Source organism: Symphalangus syndactylus, chromosome 8, assembly GCF_028878055.3.
Source record: "Symphalangus syndactylus isolate Jambi chromosome 8, NHGRI_mSymSyn1-v2.1_pri, whole genome shotgun sequence".
NCBI lineage: Eukaryota > Metazoa > Chordata > Mammalia > Primates > Hylobatidae > Symphalangus > Symphalangus syndactylus.
In genome coordinates, this window is record NC_072430.2 from 135373206 (window position 1) to 135398560 (window position 25355).

The 25355-nt window shown below is 43.3% G+C and overlaps 1 protein-coding gene across 1 annotated transcript in view; it reads right to left on the reverse strand.

Annotated features, from left to right (window-relative positions):
* Positions 1 to 1108: 1108 nt before the first annotated feature.
* LOC134737481 (phosphatidylinositol 4,5-bisphosphate 5-phosphatase A) overlaps positions 1109 to 25355 on the reverse strand; it is a 47786-nt gene continuing 23539 nt past the window's right edge. Inside the window, exon 2 of the mRNA XM_063645767.1 lies at positions 1109 to 2657. Coding sequence (XP_063501837.1) covers positions 2058 to 2657 — 600 coding nt within the window. The 3' untranslated portion in view covers positions 1109 to 2057. The remainder of the gene's footprint in view (positions 2658 to 25355) is intronic.

The following is a 25355-nucleotide window of genomic DNA, read 5'->3' on the forward strand; positions in this document are numbered from 1 at the left end:
TATGTTGCCCAGACTGGTCTCCAACTCCTGGCCTCAAGTGATCCTTCCTCCTCTGCCTCCCAAAGTGTTGGGATTACAAGCGTGAGCCACCTTTTATTATTATTATCATTGAGACTGAGTACCGCTCTATTGCCCAGGCTGGAGTGCAGTGGCACAATCTTGGCTCATTGCAATCTCCCCTTACTGCAACCTTTGCCTCTCCGGTTCAAGAGATTCTCCTGTCTCAGCCTCCCGAATAGCTGGGATTACAGGTGCCCGCCACCATGCCCGGCTAATTTTTGTGTTTTTAGTAGAGACAGGGTTTCACCATGTTGGGCATGGTGATCTCGAACTCCTGACCTCAAATGATCCTCCCACCTTGGACTCCCAAAGTGTTGGGATTACAGGCGTGAGCCACCTTTTAAATGTGTCTACAGGTGACCATTTTACTTTTCTACTGCCACCACCGTGGACAGAGCCTTTTTTTTTTTTTTTTTTTTTTTGAGATGGAGTCTCCCTCTATCGCCCAGGCTGGAGTGCAGTGGCGCAGTTTCGGCTCACTGCAACCTCCGCCTCCCGGGTTCAAGCAATTCTCCAGCCTCAGCCTCCCAAGTAGCTGGGGTTATTTTTGTATTTTTAGTAGAGACGGGGTTTCGCCATACTGGTCAGGCTGGTCTCGAACTCCTGACCTTAGGTGATCCACTTCGGGCCTTCCAAAGTGCTGGGATTACAGGCGCGAGCCACCACGCCCAGCCGGACAGTCTTATCTTTTGGCTGGCTGATTTCAACAGCCTTCTCGCTGGTCCCCCTGCTGAAACCCCCAGGGCTTTCAGTCTGGTCCTCATACCACAGCCACAGGGATCCTTCTGAAATGTCAGTCCACGTCCTTTCTTTGCTCACAACCCTTCAAATAGCTTCCCATATCCTTGAGAGTAAAAACAGGAAGTCCTAACTTTGGTAAAGCCGCACTCCTTCCTCATCTCCTGCCCTATCTGGGGCCGCTTTCAAGCCAGCACATTCTCGCCTCCGGGCCTTAGTCCTGCTACTCCCTCTGCCTTTCCATGCAGAAAGCTCCCAGGCTCGCTCTCTCCAGGAAGCCGCTCCCTGAAGGAACACCGTAAATAACAACACCCTGCTTTCTCTCCCCTCCTCACCCAGTCGTGTTTTTAACTGTACAGTATTTGTTTCTTTGTTGTTTTTTTTTGTTTTTGTTTTGTTTTGTTTTTTTGAGATAGTCTCGCTGCGTCGCCCAGGCTGAAGTGCAGCGGCGCGATCTCGGCTCACTGCAACCTCCGCCTCCTGGGTTCAAGCGATTCTCCTGCCTCAGCCTCCCAAGTACCTGGGAATACAGACGCCCGCCACCACGCCCGGCTAATTTTTTAAAAATATTTTTAGTAGAGATGGGGTTTCACGGTGTTGGCCAGGCTGGTCTTGAACTCCTGATCCGCCCACCTCGGCCTCCCAAAGTGCCGGGATTACAGGTGTGAGCCACCGCGCCTGGCCTAATTTTCCAGTATTATACATACCTGTAGGTTTATTAGTCAATTATTTGTCAACCGTTTGTGCTAGGAGCAGGGGCTGTTTCGCTCACTGCCCCACCCCTGGCGTACAGGAGGCGCTTAAAAAAATAGTTCAGTTACACATTAAAAACAAAGAAACAAAAATACACACATGCGTTATTTGTATGTGCCAGGCTCCGTTGTCAGAGCTTTGCAATGCACCGTCCCGTTCATCCTCAGAAGCCCGTGGCTGGTACCACTATATTATTACACACTTTTTTTTTTTTTTAATGTGTGAGGAAATCCAGGCACAGGGACGTGAAACAGCCCATAGATAGCAAATGGTGGAGCAAGATTTAATTCCAGGTTGCTGATTTAAATAGGAATATTCCCATTAATCTGGAACGTTCCGGCACTTTCTATGCTGTGTCCCCCTGGATGCTAAAATGAAGTGATCTGCTCCAAGAAAGTAAGAATCGGTCTGCACAAAGTGGGATCCCGGCCTCTGGCAGAATTAAGCTTGAAGAGTTGAGGAAGTGGTCGTTGAAAGTGGGCGTGCGATTCCCGCAGGAAGAGCGCTCAGGCGGAGGAGCAGGGGCTGAGCCCCGCCTTGGAAGCTGCGGCGGAGGAAGAGGAACTGCGGGGCTTGGCTTCTGCTTTTCTCTGCGGCCCCTCCCGCTTGGGCCTCGCGCCAACACGCGGCGCCCTGAGTCCGCCGGCCGCTCGGGGGCGCCCGAGGCGGAAGGGGGCGTTGCGGCGCCGCCCGACGTCGCGTCGTCGGCGGCTGCGCAGTGCGCACGTCAAAGCCGGGCCGAGCCGCGAGCGGGGCGCGGGGATCGGGGAGCGGCGCGGCCTGGGAGACACAGAGCTTTCAGGCGCCGGGGTGGGGGCACACGCGAAGATTAAGGCGGCGCCGGGCCCCACAGCAGCAGCCGCAGCCCGAGCGAGCGCAGCAGCGCGGCGGCAGCCGCGGGAGCCCCTGGGCAGCCGTCCGCCCGCGCAGCCGCCGCCGCCGCCGCGGGAGCCCGTCGCCGGGAGCAGGAGCGGGCGGAAGACAACGGAGGGGCCGAGCGTCCGAGCCACGCCGCGGGGACCGAACGAGCAGCCTGAAGCGGCGGCGGCCGAGGACGGGGACAGCGACGACGCGGAGGCAGAGAAAGGAACGCCCGGCCCAGCCCCGTGAGTGACCCCCGGCCCGGCCCTGCTTGTGATGCGGACGTCTGCCCGGCTTCCGCTTGCCCTGCTGGGCCCTCACCGGCCCCGGGGCTGCCTCCATTTTCCTGGGTGGCGGCGGCCCCGGCCCAGCTTGGCCCCGCAGCCCCCGGGAGCAGCCGGGCCCGGCCTGCCCTCTCCATCCGGCTCGGCTCCGGCCCCTCGCTGAGACGCTCCCTTTGCCTTCGCCGGCGTGGGGCGCCCAGGGGCCTGCAGTCCAGGCGCTCCTGCCGCCCCCTCCGTGGTTCTCAGGCGGGGCTGGCGGCGCAGGGTGGTCCGGGCCGGAGTCGGGAGGGCGGGGAAGTGCGGGCCGGGTCAACTGTCACCGGCTGCACCCGGGCTCCGGCGCCTCGCTCCCGCCCCTGGTAAACTTCCTGTTGTCGGGAGGCAGATACCAGCTTTGTGATCAATTCAGCAAAATGCCTAACTGATTTCTGGTTAGGAATTGTGCGGTCGGAGCGTTCTGGAGTTCAATGGAACCACCCCAAGCGCAGACTGCGTGCAGGCGCCGTAGTCGGCCCGCACCGGAGGGATTCAAAGGTGAAGCGGACCCCAGTCCCCTCCCCCGAGGAGCTTAGGCTCTGGTGTGGGAGATAAGACGAGTACACAAATAACTGCGATACCGGGAAGGAGGTGATAAGTCCTGTGAAAGAACGACGGAGTGCTAGAAGGGCACCCGGAAAAACCGAAGCGATCACTTCTGTCTAGCAGAAACCTGGAAGGCTTCCTGGGCGGGGGGTGCTGAGCAGAGTCTTGAAGGGCCTGATGGGGATTTAGGAGAGGAGGATTGCAGAAGAGGTGTGTGGAAGGGGTAGCAAAACGAGAAGACAAAGCCTAGAAATCATGGATAATTCCGTTTGTTGGCATAGTGCAGGGGACGGGGGGTATTGGGCTAAAGAGGTATTTTGGGGCCAGATCCTTGAATGCTGTAGAGGAGCTATTTGAGCAGCATTCTAAGAGAAACTTAGAGCTCATTTCTCAGTGACTCATGAGCCCGGAAATGTAGGCTAGGGGATATTAAAGGCGCTCTTGTGAAACAAGAGAGAAGGAGGCCCAGTGAGGAGTTGACATTCTGTGCCTTGAATATAATGCAGTTTCAGATCGATTTTGACAGCTTCCCAGATAATCAAGTAAATCCATGCCCAAGCTAAGCAAAGTACCTTTGCAGAAAGCTTCATTAGATGTCAGGCTCTTAAAAGGTAATGGAAAGGTGTATATAAAATAAGCTCATCTGCACACAGAAGGTGTTTCTATTTGTGTGTTCGCTGCAATGCATAAAAACTTCTTGCACTTTGTATTAGGCGTCTGTACTTTGGAATTACTAAGCTAAACCTACATTCTTTGAGGTGGCATTTGTGTAAAATAACATAAATTGATGATGTTTAAAAAATGGTTAGTAATACTCTGCTGTAGAAAGCCGGATGTAGACCTTTTACAGAAAGGTAAAACTTTATTTGTTTTTATATTTTATTTTATTATGAAATCTTTATAGTAGAGCCAGAAATAAAAGTGTTTAGCTTTATTTTGTAGTTTGTTCAAATTGTTAGGAAGTAATTAGCAGCTGTATTTGAAATCTAGAATATATGATCTGTGAAAGCAGCTTAGGGCCTATGTTTTGTAAGCATGCACTTGTTTGCGTGTATGACAAGTGAATGCCACCTTTTGGCGGTTTAAAAATTTTATGCTTTTCAAAATAATACATGATCTTTGTCAAAGCTTGCAAAATTCAGGGAGTACTAGAAAATCTTTAAAACATTTTCTATACTGTTACCACTTAGATTTGGTTACTGTTAACATTTTTGCGTATTTCCTTTCCAGTCTTTTTCTGTGTATTTTTTTCTCTGTATAATGAAATATATTGTATGCATATGTATACACACACATATCTCTTATTAAGCTTTTCTTGTCATTAAATATCTTCATATAAAAAATTTTTACTCAACAATGGAGGTCTTCTAAGTGTGTTATGTTTTCCTGACAAGGTTGTATTATTTACCTCAGGTGAAATGCAGTAGTTAGGCTTAATAACTACTAGTGTGGACAGAACTTTTTCTAAAAGTTTCTTGTTTGAAGTATATTTCTTTCTCTGTAAGACTTGGATCCTCTTGCTTGTTGAATAAAGTTTTTATTGGCAGGATGTGTGTTGTCATGAGGTATGGAAGAGGAAGAAAGCACACAGATCTCTGCTATAGGAGTGAATGGACTTTTAAAGGGATGTTGTCAAAAGATTACTGTCATGGCTGGTATACCATCCCCCACAGACGGCGATGCAGTGTCTCTTCCCACTCCCCACTTCGCTCCTGAAAAATAGTCTCTACACTAGGGCCATCCACATAGGTTAACTATTTTTTGAACATGACATCACGAAGACTCAGGCTGGATATAAGCATAGAGTATTTCATGAAATGGTTTGCTACTATAACAAATGGGTGGTATTTGCTTTTTTGGTTTTGTTTTGTTTTTTTGAGACAGGTTCTCACTGGGTCACTCAGGCTGGAGTGCAGTGGTGCGAACATGGCTCACTGCAACCTCAACCTCCTGGGCTCAAGCCATCCTCCCATCTCAGCCTCCGGTAGATGGGACCACAGGCTCGTACCATCACATCCGGCTAATTTTTGTATTTTCATAGAGGCAGGGTCTTGCCATGTTTCCCAGGCTGGTCTTGAACTGCTGGGCTCAAGTAATCTTGCGTTGTCCTCCCAAAGTGCAGGGATTACAGGCGTGAGCCACCACGCCTGCCTGGATATTTGTTTTTTAATTTCAAGGCAGCTTACTTCCCTTCATTAGCATTTTCTACTTCAGGTTCTTGTACTAAGTCAGTTTTTTCCCATGTGTTTTACATTCTAAGGTGTATTAATAAGATCTCTGTTTCTGTTTCATCACATATAAAGTAAGATGCTGAGTAAGGCTGTGTACATTTCCTAAAGTTAATATAGAAGGACTGCTAAGAAAGTCCAGTGTAAGTATGGGGTTTGGTAACTTGATTTTATTTGAATATTTGTGTATTGCAAATATGTATGCCACACAGAGTCTTTATTACCTTGGAATATTTACTAAAGTTTTCTGTTTGATCAACTTTTGTGGGATTACAGATTTCTTTAGTTACTGCCATACTTTCCCAAGAGCCTTTTTTCCAGATTGACGACTAATCACTCACAGTTTAGCCATCTGCCATGAAAATACACAAATCCAACCTCCCCAACCCCCAAAAATAAAATTCAGTAGTAGGACGAATTTTGTTTCGGGTATTGTCTTTTGTTTACCTTTCTGGCATTGTTTCTATTCCAGCTCTATTTTACTTTTTAATTTAAAAAATGTTTTAATTAAAAGAGTTGGGGGTCTCATTCTGTTGCCCAGGCTGGTCTTGAACTCCTGGGCTTATGCCATCCTCCTGCCCCAGCCTCCCAAAGCACTGGGATTATAGGCATTGACCACACCAGCCTCCAGCCCTATCTTAAAAGTTCAGGGCGAGCGGGGTAGCTCACTCCTATAATCCCAGTGCTTTGGGAGGCCAAGGTGGGAGGACTGCTTGAGCCCAAGAGTTGGAGGCCGACCTGAGCAACATAGCAAGACCCTATATCCACAAAAATAAATAATTAGCTGGGCATGGTGGTGTGTGTGCCTGTTGTCCTAGCTACTCAAGAGGCTGAGGCAGGGAGGGATTGCCTGAGCCCAGGAATTTGCAGCCTCAGTGAATTACGATCACTGCATTGCAGCCTGAGGTGACAGATACCCCATCTCAAAAAATGTATATATAAAATAAAAATAATAAAAATAACTCATTTTCCTCTTTTTCATTGCTCCTTTTAATTGGACATTTGATTTTATGAAGGTCTTTACATGTTATAGAAATGGGACTGTGGAAGGTGGATTAATTTGGATAACAGAAAAACTTTGGTAAACATTTTTTTTTACACACTTTGTTGTGTGATAAAATTGTGGGAAACAATATCAAATCTGAATCTCTGGGTTAAATTATTTGTGACTTGTTATTACTGAGGTGTAAAGATCTGGGATTATTATGAAGTCAAGTAATCTAAATTTGCGTAGCAATTTAGTCATCGGTATCTTTTGGCCATTGTGAGAAGACTTGTATTAGAGCCTTCTTTAATTACAGAAGGAATTGAGCTGTGTGAGAGTTCCTACATTATGTGCCCTTAGTGACTTTCTGACCAGATCCCAGCCACTACTTTTTAAAAAATCTCCTGCAAGGGTGTCTTGCAATGAGAAAGAGAGACTGGACTCAACTCCCCTCATCTCTACAGTCCGGAATATGGGGGACAGATCAAAGTGAAGCAAATATTTCTGCCGTCACCATTTGTAGAGTAGACCAGTCTGTGATCTACTGTGGTCTACCAGTCTGTGTAAAATGATCAGTGTTCTGCCTGTGTTTCTTAGGCCCTCCAAGGATTAGGAGAAGAGTTACTGCGGGCCTAGCTGGCAGATCATAGACTGTTGGTTTTGAAATCAGGTTAACAGCTTGTTGCCATCTGCATTTTTGGGGGTGTTGTGCCGTTTCTGTCTCACTGAGCTTCCCAGTCCCACTGTGCTTTTAACTTTTAAAATAGAAGGGGTGAGGGGACAGCAGAATTGTGGTTTATAGCAGCTGTGATGTTAAGCCTGCAGAGGAAGGGAGAATGGCATGCAGAGAATTGCAAGAGGTCATTCGGGTGTGAAGTGGCTCCAAAGGAGGGAGGTAAATCCTGCCTTGGCCATTTGTGTTGACCATATCCAGTGCATACCTATTTGTATGATCTTTAATAGCTTTTGTCTTGGTACTCAGAATATAGTGTTTAAGTTATAGATTGTGTTTGCTTGTTTATGTGTGTATTCATATGCATGTTTCAAAGACGGGGAAAATCTAGCCATTATTTAGTGGCAGTTTGGTTTTATATGGTAATTATTCTTTGGGAGCATTATCCAGCAAAAATTGTTGAGGACCAGGGAAGTATGATACTGTTAAAAGATCACACCCTTTATTTTGTTAATATATTTGAGAAACAAAACATACATTGTGTATCTTGATCTTAATTAAGTTCCTACTTTGTGACCTTGTCTCATGAACTGTGACTTGCTCTTTACAGCATACTGACTATTAACATGCTAGTCACTGTTGTCTCCCTCCACAGTAGATTATATGTCAGCTGTATTGATGCACTAGAAAGAAATACTTGGACAGGTTTCTGTTTACATGTCTGTAGTTAAGGCCCACTCTTAGATTTGTAGAATTTGGAGAGGTAGTGTTAGCTAGTGGTTAAAAGCCCAGCTGCAGCCAGACTGCCTAGATTTTGAACCCTCATTCCTCTGCTGTGGGCTCTATAACCTTAAGTTCCTTCTGTCTAGCTTGAATTCCTTGGATGGTAATAGTAGACCATATCTGAGAGGGTTGTAGGACGATTAAATGAGTTGCTACATCTGATGTGCTGCCATGTATCAGATGCCTAGACATAAGTTTTGTGGTGCTGATGATAGGTTTTCCAGGTGGGAGAAACTTTAGAACTTCAGAAACAACCTAGGCAGAATGGTTCTTTCTGCAGGTGGGAACACTGAGGCCCACCATAACAAGAGCAGAGTTTGGTTCACTTTGAGCAGTAACAGGTGTAGCTTTCTGCAAAGTGAAGTCTCTTTCCTAGGGTTTTATGGCTTATTAGCCACAGGACTGAATCTGGAGCCTGGTTTTCTTCATTCTTTATCCAGTTTACTTGAATTAAGTATCATACTTTATGCAATAATGTCTTCTTTTGGACCTTTTCACTAACATTTACAAAGGTTGTATTCAAAATATATTAAATGCTCTTTGTCATATTCTTTTTTAAGGTTTAATATACTAATATTCATAATATTTGTGATGTAGCTGGCAAGTTATTTGGGAGGGGTGTATGAAGTTAAAAGTTGAAATAGACAAAGAATCAAGGGAAATTAACAAAAATTAGTTAGCCTGGGGGAACAAATTACCATTTAGGTCCACTAAATGTTGGGCAAACCTCTTAGGTAGTATTGTCCCCAACATCATTATTGATGGGAAACCAAAGTGGAGGGTTTGTCCAGGATAATATAAACATTGCACAGGTGAGTCAGAATTTGAACTCAGGTCTGCCTCACTTCAAAATATGTGCTCCCTGAAATAGGGTATGACTCCCTCATGAAATAATTTTATTTTCCTTGCTGAGCAGTTTTGAATTAGTATTTTAGAATGAAGGTTTATAAATAGATCCTAATTTGGATTTTAATAGGTTTCCAAGCAGTAACCACATTACAATCTAAAAGAGATGGTTTATTATAAATGCTTTAGTTGTATAGTCATAATTTGATTAGTGGCTTATCGTTTAGTTGGGCCAGTAGATAGTATGTAATTTCCACATTATTCTTGTAGAGAAGATGGAGGCCTGTGTTACAGTGGGAAACACAGAAGCCTGGGAATCGAAAGATCTGGGCTGGGTCCTGACTCCATGACTAATTATGTTGTCACTCTGTACAAGAAACTCCATCTCTCTGGGCTTCAGTCATCCCATTATTATACCAAGGGCCCCAGATTTAAAACCCCGCAAGTTATCTTGCCCTTATTTTCAGTGATTTGTATGTAGGCTTCTGACTTGCCTTTTTCTCCTGCACTGGTTCCCTCGCCTTTTGCTGGTGGTCTTGCAGTCTGTCTGAGTATTTTATGGCATGTGATTGTTTTTTAACCTTTTTTCTCCCAGTTGTTCAGATGATAGTGTTATTTCACAGTACTGAAGTTCTCTGCTTAGGGTAATGAGAATAACATCAAAATGTGTATTTTCAAATTTTCTACCTTTGTGCTTATGAATAAATAGTTAAGAACTAAATGTTTTATGGTTGTAAAGTACAAGCTTAGTAAGTCAGTCTGTTTATTAATAAGTCCTCAAGCCTCACATCAGTTTCGTTGTCACAATTGTGTTGTAAAGTTGGGCGAGTTATGTGTTTTAGGGGAAGGAAAAACATTAATCAAAGGCAATGAGAGTGGGAAAGAAAGAACCAAAAATGTAGAATTAAATTTGGGGATGTAAAGAACATGCTTTGGCTGTGGTTGGTATTAATCCCCTACCTATGTAAAGGTGGCATCCTGGCTTAGATCACAGGGTTCTTTGCGGCTGGAGATTCTATCACTGGTAAGAGAGATAAGGGTGATATTCACCACCCATTAGCATTCATACCTCCTCAAATGTCTATTATTAATTTGGTCCACAAGTTGTTTGTTTGTTTGTTTGTTTCTCAGGACGGAGTCTCGCTCCGTTGCCCAGGCTGGAGTGCAATGGCGCGATCTCTGCTCACTGCAACCTCCGCCTCCCAGGTTCAAGCGATTCTCCCACCTCAGCTTCCCGAGTAGCTGGGATTACAGGTGCACGCCACCATGCATGGATAATTTTAGGCGGGGTTTCACCATGTTGGCCAGGCTGGTCTTGAACTCCTGACCTTGTGATCCGCCTGCCTCGGCATCCCAAAGTGCTGGGGTTACAGGCGTGAGCCACCACGCCAGGCTTAAGCAGTTTTTAATGCCCCTTATGCTAGGTACTGTTCTAAAGGCCGGGCCTCAAGGAGCTCGGTAAACAAGTTTTTTCCTGCTTTGATGGCATATTATAAGCCAGCCAGTTCATTTATTTTTGGATTCTATAGCAGGGAGACAGAAACTCAGGCCATTAACATGACCCATGTAGATACTCTTTTGGCTCCCATCTCTCTAGTTACAGAATGATTTCATCGCTGTTCAGCATTGGTGAGTTATAAGTTTTTCCTATGTATGTAAGTTTCGTGTCTCTAGATTGTAATTTATTTGAATAGAGGATTTTTGTTTTTTACCTTTTAAAATTTATCTTCTCTCCCCTCTTCCCCATCACGTTTTCAGAGTATAATAATACGTTCTTTCTATAAATATTAAATGATACAGCTGTGTGGTAGTATGAGAAAACTTTTGCAGCCAGCATGGTGGCTCATGCCTGTAACCCCAGCACTTTGGGAGACCAAGGTGGGCAGATCACTTAAGGTCAGGAGTTCAAGACCTGCCTGGCCAACGTGGCGAAAGCATGTCTCTACTAAAAATACAAAAATTAGCTGGGCATGGTGTCAGGTGCCTGTAATCCCAGCTACTTAGAAGGCTGAGGCAGGAGAATCACTTGAGCCCTGGGGGTAGAGGTTGCAGTGAGCCAAGATCGTGCCACTGCACTCCAGCCTGGGCAACAGAGGGAAACTCCATCTCAAAAAAAAAAAGAAGAGAGAAAAAGAAAACTTGCTTAGCAGAGATGAAATACTTAACCAAGATACAATTTTTTCTGTTTATCTTTTTATCTCAGCTATATTTGTGCTTATTTGAAAGTGATTTACATACTGTGATAATTGAAGGTTATGAGGATCCCCTTTTCCCAGATAAGTTCCACATAAAGCCGTGTTTCCCAAATTGTGTTTTGTAGAATGCCAGTCTTATGAGAGATTAGTTGTTTGTAGGAGAGGTTCCAGGGTGAGATTTTAACTTGGGAAAACACTAGGTTAAACATAGTTAAACAGATTTTTATTTTTGATGGTGATTGTGTTACTGTTTTTCTGCAGAGCTTGTCAGAGTTTTTGGTAGTGTATATTGGCAAATTGAGAAATACTGCACATTATATTTCCTTCCTTCAAGTTTATTTGGTCAAAAGAACACCGCCTCCCCCCACTCCCCCCCCCGCCCGCCCGCCCCAGGAAATACCCACAAACATCTTGAAGAAAGATTCTACTGGAACACAGTTTAGGAAACCCTCTTATTTGCATACTTACTAGTATGGCATTCAAAGCATTTACTTGGTAATTGGGATGATAATTTTTTATCAGTTGGAATTCAACTAAGATTGTAGTGGCTTTCACCAAGCCTTTTTTTTTTTAATTTCAGCCTGCAGTGAGAAATTATATTTTTGATCAGTGACTCAACACGTACACACACTCTCAAAACTGAAAAAGAAATTTCATGAAACAGTACTTAGGTCTTACTACATAGAATGCATTCTAATACTTTCTATTTTATTTCTTAATGCTTTTTATGAACTACTAAAATCAGCATGCAATTTGAGAGACACTACAAGGTTACATGAATTTATAAACTTACGTTAGAGTGAGAATATACCATACAAACTTTCATTTTTCTATTTAAAAAATATTTTTTGTAGAGATGGGGTCTCACTATATTGCCCAGGCTGGCCTCAAACTCCTGGGCTCAAGTGATCCTCCTGCCTCAGCATCCCAGAATGCTGGGATTACAGGCATGAGCCACCTTGCCCAGCCCCAAACTGTTTTATAAGTGAGAAGACTAAAGCTCAGTGTAGAGATGAGATGGGAGGGGCTCTGGCCATATATTCTGGATTTAAATCTTGGTTGTGTGTTGTTGGGCAGGGTGTTTAATGCCTGTTTTTCCTCAGCTTTCTCATTTGTAACATAGCAATAATAGAACCTATACATAAAGTAGTTGAGGATTCAGTAAGAATGCCATGCATAGTGTGTTCAGACACTTAGTGTGCTCTAAGTGTCCAATACATTTTAGCTTTTATGATGGCTGAAGTCTCAAATTCTTTCTGCTGTAGTATACGTACTTTGAAAAATATTTTAAGACTTTAGAAGTGTTTAAGCAACCTCCAAGTAAAGCTAGACTGTTGATCTCTAGTTGGATGTATCATTTGTTGTGATCTCAGCCCTCTGAAATAGTAAGTTTTAAAAATAGCGAGAAGGAGCCACTTAAAGTTGTTTTGTCTCAGTTGCAAATTGACTCTCGGTTGCCAAGCTTTATGCTATATTATTATATAGTTTTAAAACTATTCTTTTTTAACTTTCTTAATTTTCAATTTTGTTAAAGAATGAATACTTTAGCAGCTTTTCAAGCCTTTTTTTAGTCTTTATAAGCATGTAATTAAATACAAATATGTTGATACCTGTAACCTATTAATTTAGCTTTCTTGTAGTTCTAATTCATTAAAATTAAAAAAAAAGTTACTGTTTCCTGTTTTATCCACGTTTCTGCAAGTTTGGTGAGTTTGCCCATCCTCAATATTTTATATTGCCATTGGTGGTTTAATTTTGTGTCCTGACCTAAGAAAAGGGACATTTACAGGGCATTTACGATAGTGGGAGCCTGATTTCCCATTATCTTTTTTTTTTCTTTCTGGTTTAGACACTTTAATTTCTCTGCTTTGGGCTTCCTAAACCCACCCCACTTAAATTTTAAGGTTGAACTTCCCCCAAACACAGGAAGACAAGCAAGTCTCTGATTCAGCATTCTTGGGGGAGTAAGTTTTACTCTCCAAAGCCACATCAGAGAAATCTTGCTGCCCCTTCTGCAGCAGGTGTGTCTTCATCTGTATGTTCCTGCAGTGTGTTGCCTTTGAGCTGATCCTCCAGTTGTCTCACCTCCCAGACCTTTCTCCTCCTTTTAGTGCCCCACACTGTCCTTGAAGGACCACACTATCACCGTGGCACCCAAAACCCTCTTCCTGCTGGTTGGGCTTTGGTTGGGTTTAGCCAATGGAAGCCCTGGGCAGAAGATTAGCGGGTAGGAGGAGAAAGAACTCAGCCTATGTCTTGCCCTGCCCTCTCCATGCCCTGGTGTCATTGTTTGGCCAAGGGTTCCCATTATCTCAAACATAGCTGGCTACTTCATATATTAATGTCACCGCTGAGGCAATTTGAGGTGTTTCTCAGTTTGTTTCTTTTATTCCCCAGTTTGTCTTCAGTGTGACCTGAAGTTGCTGAAATAAGAGGTTCCAATCAGCATCACCGCCACATACCAATTCAGTATGCAAATGGCATAAAGAGGGCCTGGCGTGGTGGCTCACACCTGTAATTCCAGCACTTTGGGAGGCTGAGGTTGGTGGATCCCTTGAGGCCTTTAGGAGTTTGAGACCAGCCTGGGCAACATGGTGAAACCCTGTCTCTACTAAAAATACAAAAATTAGCTGAGTGTGGTAATGCACACCTGTAATCCTAGCTACTTGGGAGGCTGAGGCATGAGAATCGCTTGAACCCGGGAGGTGGAGGTTGCAGTGAGCCAAGATTGCGCCACCACACTCCAGCCTGGGTGACAGACCGAGACTGTCTCAAAAAAAAAAAAAAAAAAAAGAAGAAGAAGATAGCATAAAGGCATAAAGATTCTCTACTTGTGTGAACAGGAGGAATGTGGTAAAAAGTGAATAATTGCTAACATAGCACAGGTATGTTAGCTGCTGATATATTGTTTAAGACCCCTATGGGCCGGGCACGGTGGCTTGCCCCTGTAATCCCAGCACTTTGGGAGGCCGAGGTGGGCGGATCACCCAAGGTCGGGAGTTCGAGACCAGCCTGACCAACATGGAGAAACCCCGCCTCCACTAAAAATACAAAATTAGCCGGGCGTGGTGGCACATGCCTGTAATCCCAGCTACTTGGGAGGCTGAGGCAGGAGAATCACTTGAACCCTGGAGGCAGAGGTTGCAGTGAGCCAAGATTGTGCCATTGCACTCCAGCCTGGGCAACAAAGAGTGAAACTCCGTCTAAAAAAACACACACACTAACAAAAAAAAAAAACCCTATGAGTAGTTTACCTCGCTTAATCTTTTAACAGCCCTTTTTAATATCAAATTTTGCCCTCATATTTTTAGGTGAGTAACGGAGAAAAACAAGCAAATTGTGTGATTGGCCTGAAGTTATACATGTAGAAAGGGATCCTAGATTTGAAACCCAGATCACAGAGCTTGAACTTGCAACCTACCATGCTGCCTCTACTGCAGGATACTGGAATGTAGGATCATCCTGGAACACAGGACATTTCTGATACAGAAACAGATGAGGTCAAGTCTCCTGGTCAGGATGTTTGATGTCTCAGGACACGGAGAACTTTCATTTCTCATTACTGAGTTGCTGTCGGTGATCTTTGAGGAGTTGTGATGAGATGGAGCCATGCAAGAAAATTAGGAAAGTTAAAACTGCGGTTTTTCCGTAAAAGGAAAAGATGGAATCTACACATCATGAGACTGCACTTGATGTTGATTGCCAGAGTCCTAGCTAAGTGTTGATTTCTAGAAGCTACCATCCATTTATTTATTAACTATTTCCTTTTTTAGTAGGATTCTATTAAATGTCTTAGATAAGGATGGAGCAGGATAGGATTGCTGAAAGAATGCATAGTTCTTCCATATTTGAGATTATCTGAAAATATTAAATCGCACAATTTAAATTGGAATATTTTCTAGGACTTGAAAGTCATTTTGATGTTTTTGCTTTTTAATTTAATCAAGTAATTTTTTTTTTAGACGGAGTCTCTCTCTGTTACCTAGGCTGGAGTGCAGTGGCATGATCTCGGCTCACTGCAACCTCTGCCTCCTGGATTCAAGCAATTCTCATGCCTCAGTCTCCTGAGTAGCTGGGATTACAGGTGCATGCTACCATGCCCGGCTAATTTTTTTTTTTTTTTTTTTAAGTAGAGATGGGGTTTCGCTATGTTGGCCAGGCTGGTCTTGAACTCCTGGCCTCAAGTGAGCTGCCCACTTCGGACTCCCAAAGTGCTGGGATTACAGGCATGAGCCACTGCGCCTGGTCTCATTTTGATGTTTTTATAGGATCCTTTTACTTGTGTTCATTATAGCTATCTAATATGCTTTGGCACATAAGTCACATATGGCACATTAGTCACAGGTACAGTGGCCTGCATCCCTGTGCCTTAACCTTCCCATGTAGGCAGGAAGGAACTAGGAACTGTTAGCATCTTCCTGTATGTAAACACAGCAAAGTGTAAATACCTTATGTTTTTGTATTGTTAAAATCATCCATTTCTATTCTTTAAGATTGTTGCTAACCTTTTCGTTTACTCGAAGGCTGGTCTTGGTCTTGTTCACATAGTGATTGGAAACTGGTTGATGGAAAGAGGGCAACCCTTCCCCACAGAAGCTGAAAGGGAAGGGCGGGGAATGTTTTTTCTTTTTTAATCTTATGGAAGCTCTCGGACTTTTTAAATATAGTGAAAGGAAGACAGAAGGAATCAGTGCGCTCAGCATACGAGATTATATGCTGATGCCCTTTGGTGTTTGAAAAGATCAAAAGACTGTCTTTTATGGAGGCTTTTGTTATCATTGAGAAGAGGAAGGAATAATAAGAAATACAGAGAGGGAAGAGGAACAAGACATAGGAGTATATCCAGAAGAAAGTGACCAAGTAACCGTAGACACTGGGTCTAAATTTGTGTGTCATGCACAACTTTGAAAGAGCTAATAATGAAGGTGGAACTGATTGCTTTTCAGAATTAAGAAGTAGAATACTTGAATAGATTGTTAACCATATTTAATAATATATGTAAATATTTAAATATATATATAAATTGGAAGAGGATACCCTTATGGAAGCTAAAAGGGAGGGGCGGGGGATATTTTAAATGTATGTAAATATTTCAATATGTATGTATTTAAGAAGTAGAGCACTTGAATAGATTGTTAACCGTGTGTGTGTGTGTGTGTGTGTGTGTGTGTGTGTGTGTGTGTATTTTTTTCTTTTCTTTTTTTTTTGAGACAGGGTCTCGCTCTGTCACCCACGCTGAAGTGCAGTGGCACAGTCTTGGCTCACTGTAGCCTCAACCTCCTGGGCTTGAATGATCCTCCCTCCTCAGCTTCCTGAGTGGCTGGGCCTACAGGTGTGCACCACCATGCCCAGCTAATTTTTTTTGTATTTTTTGTAGAGATGGGGTTTCGCTGTGTTGCCCAGGCTGGTCTAGAACTGGGCTTCAGTGATCCATTTGCCTTGGCCTCCCTAAAGTGCTATGATTACAGGTGTAAGCCACTGTGCCTGGCCTTAACTCATGGAATATATTAAATATATATTAAAGGCCATGCCCTCGCAACCAGATAGGGGAAGGAGTGCTCCAAACCCAGTTAGCATAGAAATTATATACTCTTAGATAAATGATATACCTAACATAAATACCCATGTATAAATTATATGTTCTCTTTAAAAGTTTCAAAAAACATAAACTACATTTATTCTAGATCCTAGAATACCAAAAGATACCAAATTCATGTTACAAAACTAGCCTAGGCCAGGTGCGGTGGCTCACGCCTGGAATCCCAGCACTTTGGGAGGCCGAGGCAGGAAGATCACCTGAGGTCAGGAGTTCAAGAGCAGCCTGGCCAACATGGTGAAACCCAGTCTCTACTAAAAATACAAAAATTAGCTGGGTGTGGTGGCGCACGCCTGTAGTTCCAGCTACTCGGGGGCTGAGACAGGAGAATTGCTTGAACCTGGGAGGCGGAGGTTGCAGTGAGCTGAGATCACACCACTGCACTCCACCATGGACGATAGAGAGAGACTCCGTCTCAAAAATAAATAAATAAATAAAAACTAGCCTAAACTCTTAAAAGCCTAATAAAATATAAAATATAAGAACAGCAACCTGGTAAGACATTACAAAGGATGAAAACTATATTCCAATTTATCTTTTTTTTTTTTTTTCTGCTCATTGCAACTCTTCCACCCAAGCTCAAGTGATTCTCCAGCCTCAGCCTCCCAAGTAGCTGCGATTACAGGAGTAAGCCACCATGCCCAGCTAATTTTTGTAGAAATGGTGTTTTGCCATGTTGCCCAGGCTGGTCTTGAACGCCTGAGCTCAAAGCGATCCACCTGCCTCAGCTTCCCAAAGTGCTGGGATTACAGACATGAGCCGTCGCATCGTGCCCCAATTTATCTTTTATGTTTTTTTGAGACAGGGTCTTGCTTTATCACCCATTCTGAAGTGCAGTGGTGCGGTCATAGTTTACTGTAGCCCCGAACCCCTAGGCTTAAGCAATCCTCCTGCCTCGGCCTCCTGAGTAGCTAGGACTACAGGCATGTGCCACCACACCCAGCTATAATTTTTTAAATTTTTCGTGGAGACGGGATCTCATTTTGTTTCCTAGATTGGTCTCGAACTCCTGGGCTCAAGCAGTCCTCCTGCCTTGGCCTCCCAAAATGCTGGAATTACAGGCATGAAGCATTGCACCCGGCCCCAGATGCACATGCAGAAGCCATGAACATTCTAAGTAAAACACCAGCAAAACTAATTAAATATGAAATTGTCAAAGAAGACAAAACGTGGTATTTACTGTGTGCCAAGTAAGTGTTTTAAGCACTTACATTATCTCAATTAATCCCTGCAGCCTCAAGAAATAGATTATGCTTATTTTACACATTATGAAATATAGGCCAAAAGGTTAAATAGTCTGCCCAAAGATTAGTTGCAAATTAGCCACAGAGCCTGGTTTTGAACCCTTGGTAGGTTTGCACCAGCTAGTATTTAACCTCTGGCTATATCATCCCAATATGTGCCAAGATAGCAATGTTAAACAGTTCTTGTTTTATGAACACTTGAAATCAGAAAACAAAACAAGGATGCCTAGTAACACTGATGTTTGATAATGTCTTGGCCAGTGCAAGAATACATCAAATAAAAGACTTAACTATTGGAAAAAATGGTGGAATATAGCAGTATTTGCAGACAGTCACAATTTTAAACCTGGGAAAACCAAGAGAATCAAATCAAGAGTTAAAAATAAGAGTTTAGTTCCTGGTGCGGTGGCTCATACCTGTAATCTCTAGCACTTTGGGAGGCTGAGGTGCGTGGATCACCTGAGGTCAGGAGTTCAAGACCAGCCTGGCCAACATGGTGAAACCCCATCCCTACTAAAAATACAAAAAAATCAACTGGGCGTGGTGGCATGTGCCTGTAATCCCAGCTACTCAGGAGGCTGAGGCAGGAGAATCGATTGAACCCGGGAGGTGGAGGTTGCAGTGAGCCAAGATCTCCAGCTTGGACAAGAGTGAAACTGTCTTAAGGAAAAAAAAAAGTTTAGTAAGATGGTTTTATACCACTTAAAGATATTTAATAATTGGTACCACTTGGTTATGAAAAATCTTGAGCAAAAACTTCATTCATTATAGCAATAAAAAATGAAATGCCCAGGGTGATGGAATCTATAAATATTTGAGATTTTTACAAAGAAAACTATAAATTTAAGTGAAAAAAGACTTAAATAAGAACAAATGAGAAAATTTTTCCAGGTTGAATCAGTGTAGTATTGGCCAGAGAATACTGTCAGATTTTTTAAAAAGTTGACTTATGGAACACAGTAAAAGATACATATGAGCCTACTACATAAGCAACATCACATATTAGTGGAGAAAAAGAAAGGGTTATTTAGAAAAAAATTTTTTCTTATAATTTTAGACAGAATCTTGCCCTGTCACCCAGGCTAGAGTTCAGTGGCACGATCATGGTTCACTTCAGGCTCAAGTGATCTCCCACCTCAGCCTCTCGAGTAGCTGGGACTACAGGTGCACACCACCACACCCAATTAATTTTTGTAGTTTTTGCAGGGTTTCACCATGTTGCCCAGGCTAGAGCAAAATATTTTTAAATGATTGGTTATTCTTTGGGACAATAAATTGTGATAATTAAGCTACCCTTTATATGAAAATATATCAGATGGGAGAATGAATAAAAACCATACATTAGAAGAAAACTTTTTTTTTTTTTTTTTTTTGAGACCAAGTCTCGCTCTTGTGCCCCAGGCTGTAGTGCAATGGTGCGAACTCAGCTCACTGCAGCCTCCGCCTCCCGGGTTCAAGTGATTTCCTGCCTCAGCCTCCTGAGTAGCTGGGATTACACGCGCCTGCCACCACGCCCGGCTAATTTTTGTATTTTTAGTAGAGACAGGGTTTCACCGTGTTGGCCAGGCAGGTCTCGAACTCCTGACCTCAGGTGATCCACCTGCCTCGGCCTCCCAAAGTGCTGGGATTACAGGCATGAGCCACTGTGCCCGGCCAAGAAAACTTATATGAATATCCACTGGATGAAAAAGCAGGTTTATTTTCATTGCTGTTGAGTGATAGAAGAAAAGAACTAAGAAAAATGTGTGAAAAAAATTTGTGCGATGATGGCCAAAGTGTTGACGTTTACCTCAGTATAGTAAAAGCTTATACAAACTGATAACAGCCATTTATTAGTAAGCTCCTTTTATATTTCAAATGCTGCCCTAGGCATTTTATTCATGTTAAAATTTCAACAGTCATTTTATAACTAATTGAGATACAGAAGGTCAATGTTTTATCCCCAGGTTTTGGTTCATACCTCTACTAAACAGCAGAGCTGGGATTTAAACTGGGGTCTGATAAGAGATGGTCTTAATCCTTAAAGCATGCTGCCTTTCAAGCAAGTTAAAGGCTAAAACACTGGACAAGTGAACAGCCAGATCAGATAGTGGCTAAATAAAGTAAATGTAAATAAAACAGTGGGGGGTGCTATTAGAGATTTTAACAAGTAATAATGCTTAATGCAAGTAGGGTTGCATTGAGATGCATAAGGCAAGACGATCTCATATACTGCTGGTAGGGCCTTTCTGGGAAAGAGTTTGGTCCCGTGTATAGCCAGATTGTTAAGATACTCATGTAAACCAGGAAAAAAATAAAATTCCTTTTTCATTCTTACTGCAAGTCATCTTCGCTGTCTTAAAAAATCTAGCTGTTTTATTGATTATGGTGGTGATTGCTTAACTCTGAATATACCGAAAACTATTGGATTTTATGCTTCAAAATACTTACTTTGAGACAAAGTCTCACTGTCACCGAGGCTATGAGTGCATTAGTGTGATCATAGCTCACTGTAGCCTCAAACGTCAGGGCTCAAGTAATCGTCCCTCCTCAGCCTCTCAAGTAGCTAGGACTACAGACGAGCACCTCCACACCTAATTTTTAAATTTCTTGTAGACACGGGGTCTTGCTATGTTACCCAGCCTGGTCTTGAACTGGCCTCAGGCAGTTCTCCTGCCTCGACCTCCCAAAGTGCTGGGATTATTACGTGAGCCACCATGCCCAGCTGAATTGTATGCTTTAAATAGGTGAATTGTATGGTGTGTGAATTTTATCTCAATAAAGCTAATATTTAAAATATCTAGCTATTTTAGCTATTGAGTGGAGAAGAAAATAGTTAGCTTTTTGGAACTTTGTGTTGTTAAAAATGTTCCAACAAGTTAGAGCCTTCCAGTTTATCCTGCACTGATTTTATTGGTACACCCCATTTAATGGAGTATCCTAAATCTACAGAAAGTAGAATTAGTTCTAAGACTGTCTTAGTGAGTGGCAAAGGAGAGAGAGCTGAGAGCTTGGTGAAATTATCTTTCTCTCTTTTTTTTTCTTTTTTTTTTGAGACAGTCTCACTCTCACCCAAGCCGGAGTGCAGTGGCGCTATCTCGGCTCACTGCAAGCTCCGCCTCCCGGGTTCACGCCATTCTCCTGCCTCAGCCTACTGCAGGCGCCTGCCACCACGCCCGACTAATTTTTTTTTTTGAGGCGGAGTCTTGCTCTGTCGCCCAGGCTGGAGTGCAGTGGCGCGATCTCTGCTCACTGCAAGCTCCGCCTCCTGGGTTCACGCCATTCTCCTGCCTCAGCCTCCCGAGTAGCTGGGATTACAGGCGCCTGCCACCACACCCGGCTAATTTTTTTGTATTTTTAGTAGAGACAGGGTTTCACCATGTTAGCCAGGATGGTAATTTTTTGTATTTTTTAGTAGAGATGGGGTTTCACTGTCTTAGCCAGGATGGTCTCAATCTCCTGACCTTGTGATCCACCCACCTCGGCCTCCCAAAGTGCTGGGATTATAGGCGTGAGCCACCGCGCCTGGCCGAAATTGTCTCTTAACAGGAGAACTCAGTTTCAGGTTTATCAGTCAGTTTTAAGACCCCTTACTTGGGTTTTAGGAAACATCTTCTACCTCATCTTTATTTAAAACTAATGTGTGTATACAAACATAATCTCTTATTTTCAGTTGTATCTCACCTTGTGAGGAGTACATGAAGATGGCCCTTGCTGTCTAGGGGCATGTATGTAAATACATTTATTGTTGATTTTCAAATATAGGGGTGCATGAATCAGGGTAAAATCGCTCAAAGATTCAGTGGGGAGAAAAAACTCATGTTGAGATGCTTGCCGCTGGGGGAATGAGATCAGTTAGATCAACCTGTTCTGATTATTCAGCAATGAGAGCAGGATGGGATGAATGATGATGATAATGAAGTGTGTGCCTGTAGGAGAAACGGCAACTAGTTGCCCACATGGCCTGGGTCAGTGTGGTTAGTCGGAGGTTGAAAAGTTATTTATTTCATGACATGGGCATAGTCCCCAGTAAATCTCGAGAATTGTAGATATTTACTGATTTGAAGTATTAAATACTGCCAAGAGAGACTTCTTTACGTTATCACTGACAATTAAAAAAAAATTTTAAATATGGAATTTTTTTCAACCAGGACTAACAAATATTTATGTGCAGGTTACCCTGCTGCACCCTACTCTAAGTAGAGGGTGCTCTGTCTTTGCTAGATTGAGAAATGGACATGTACGGGAAAGTTGGCTAGTCATAGGGGAATCAAAATAGTCACAGATTAGTAGGGGTGACCAAATGTCCTGACTTCCCAGACAGCACACGTTTATGCCTGTTGTCCTGATGTATTTATTCATCATGCCCCCCTTCATTCTCCAATTTGCCCTGGTTTGGATGATAAATTGTCATCTTACCATTCAGCAATTGCAAGACTAGCTGTTTTTTGACCCCCTCCTCTCATTTTTTTGGTGTTAAGGATGTAAGGCTGTTGTATCAGGTCCTCGGATGTCCCCCCACATACCCCCAAGGTAGTTTGATTCTCAGGTGTTGCTTCTGGAGCTGCAGCATTCCTTCCTTGAAACTAAAAGGGTTTTCAGTAGATTGCCTTGACTTTTCTTCCTTCTCAATGAGAGCTATATGCTGTTAGCACTTCTGGCTCTAAAGTATCCGACTTCATTTGAAAGGAGATTCTACATGTAAACACTGCTTTTGCCCAGATTCTCTCTTCCTTCACTCTCCTATAAGTAGCTTCTCAGGAATTATTGAAAGAGAAATTGGGGAGTTGCAGATTTTAAATGGTCGTTACTGGATGCCTTATAACTCTAAAAAAGGACTGTTTAAGGAGACAGTGTAGCAGTATTCCTATACTTACATATTTATATAATGTTTAATTCTTTATTTTCCATATCCCTTCCAAGTTTTAGAGCAAATGTTTCCAAGGGAAATACCAGGAGTTTTCACAAGATCATTTTGGGAGTTGAGTTTAGGACGGCCAGGGGAAAAAATTACATTTAATTTGCATTTGCTTATATAATCTTGAACTTTGTTCTCAATTTGTGAAAATAGACATACTGTTTTTACACTTTAATTTTTTTCTTTGTTTCTTCCCCTGTTAATGACACATTTCAGATCTCCATCCCCAAAAGTAGATATGCAGAGTATATGGAAGAATAAGACAGTGCCACTCGCAGCCTGCACTAGGCCAGTTTGGCCCTCTAAAAGGTGAAGAGGAGAAAGATCTGACCCCTGCCCTTAGAGGTAGCCCCTTATATTTATTGGAACTCTTGTTTCTTCCAACAAAACAGGGATTTAGTAAAATTTTATTTTGGGGAAAAGGAAGAGGTGCATCTGGGTCTCAAAAGCTGGAACCAAGAATTCAGGCACCTTTAAGACTGTCCGTTTCCTACTGCATTCCCTCGCTTATTCGCCCCTTGATCTCTGTGCAGACTAGTTTTTTCCACCTGATAGAAAATCTGGCCACCTGCATTTCCTAAGTATGTATCATGGAACTTCAGCCCTTGGATAGACTGACTTCCTGTTCAGTGTCTAGCTTGCCCCTCCCTAACCTCTTGGTTAGGTTGTTATGGCCGGCAGGGATGTGGTCATGTAAGGCCGTAGTACCACCCACTGGAGCTATGTGAGTGGTATGTGTAAGTGGGGGAGTTGCCAGAAAGAAATGGTGCTGGGGGTGATATGGAATGACCCTATGACCCTTCCGAGGATTGGTGGAGTCTGTCGTCTTCCCCTCTCATTTGTTTAGGTGTCCAAAATCAAACATCCGTAGACTTCTTGGTTATTTGACCCAGACCACATCTTCATTCCTGTTATTTTGTCCTTTATCTCTCATGTTAGTCTTAAATGTAGGCCCTGCTTTAGGGCTTTTGGCCACAGGTATCGTGAAGGCCTGAGGGAGTCTACAGAGCTGGCCCACAGGATCCCAGAGGCATTCCACCCCTGACTAAGGAGTCACTGCACTTATACTCTCTCAACTGTGGAGGGAGGAACTGGAATATGTGCCCCACCCAGGTGGAACACTGTTCCACGTTATTAGTCTTCTGGTCTAAACCACCAATATTTGGCGGCGGTGGTGGGGTTGTGTTTTCTGTTGAATCATAGGAAAGCATCAAGTGACCAATACTTGTTGATTGGGTAGCATTTTGGCTTATCTCATCGGCTTGTTTTCCATTTACATTGTGCTCTTTGCTGGTTGCCCCCCCGATACCCCTTGAATTCTTGTTGTTTTCCTTAATTTCCTTAGAGAGTTTGGAGTAGAATGTGGAATCACAGTTTACAAGTAGAGCTCAGCCATTATCTTATTTATTTTTTTATTTTTGAGAGAGAGTTGTCGCTCTGTCACCTGGGCTGGAGTGCAGTGGTGCAATCTCGGCTCACTGCAATCTCTGCCTCCCGGGTTCAAGCAATTCTCCTGCCTCAGCCTCCTGAGCAGCTGGGATTACAGGCACTTGCCACCACGCCTGGCTTATTTTTGCATTTTTAGTAGAGATGGGGTTTCACCATGTTGGCCAGGCTGGTCTTGAACTCCTGGCCTCAAGTGATCCGCCCGCCTCGGCCTCCCAAAGTGCTGGGATTATAGGCATGAGCCACTGCTCCCAGCTCAGCCATTATTTTAATTTATGAATGGTTTGTATACCTAGTTAAAAAATAACTTTTTTGGGGAGAGTGGCAGGGGACAGGGTCTCCTTCTGTCACCCAGGCTGAAGTGCAGTGGTGCAGTCACGGCTCACTGCAGCCTTGACCTCACTGGCTCAAGCATTCCTCCTACCCCAGGCTCCCAAGTAGCTGGAACCCTAGGTGCGCACCACCACACTCAGCTAAGTTTTAAATTTTATAGAGACCAGGTCTCACTGTGGTGCCCAGGCTGGTCTTGAACTCCTGTGCTTAACCAGTCCACCTACCTCAGCCTCCCAAAGTGCTGGGATTACAGGCATGAGCTACCATGCCCAACAACAAAAAAATCTTTTTCTATAAAGACCATTTAGACTTTAATATCTATAATGGCTTGCATGTAATAGGGGCTTGAAAAGTATGTTGAAGAAACTTGGAAGTATTTTTATTCATCTTTACTTACCAGAAAGGAGAACGACAGGAACTAAGCAGTTATTGCACACTGCATAGGGCCTCTTTTGAGAGATGGAAGAGTTATGCCGACCATCTCTCATGTTCAGATGGGCTGGTATGCTGTTACTCATGGATAGAAAGTATTTGACTCTCAAGAAAAGTGGTAGATGTCTCCTCCTTTGCTGCACATTGTACATGTTGATGGCTTTAATACATTTTCTCTGTTTCACTTAATGTAGTAATCTCTTCCCAGACAGGATGTCCCTGTAACATTGTTACCTGTTTCTACCACAGTGAGAATATTGACATGCTAGATCTTACAGTATTTAACAAATTTAGCATGGTGGTAAGGTTAAAAGCTACACCCTTGTGCTAAAATTAGATTTTTTCATGTCCTTTGCCTGTCATTTTAGGGAAATGGAGAAAATTAGGGGTATGTTTCCTTCTCTCTTTTTTTTTTTCTC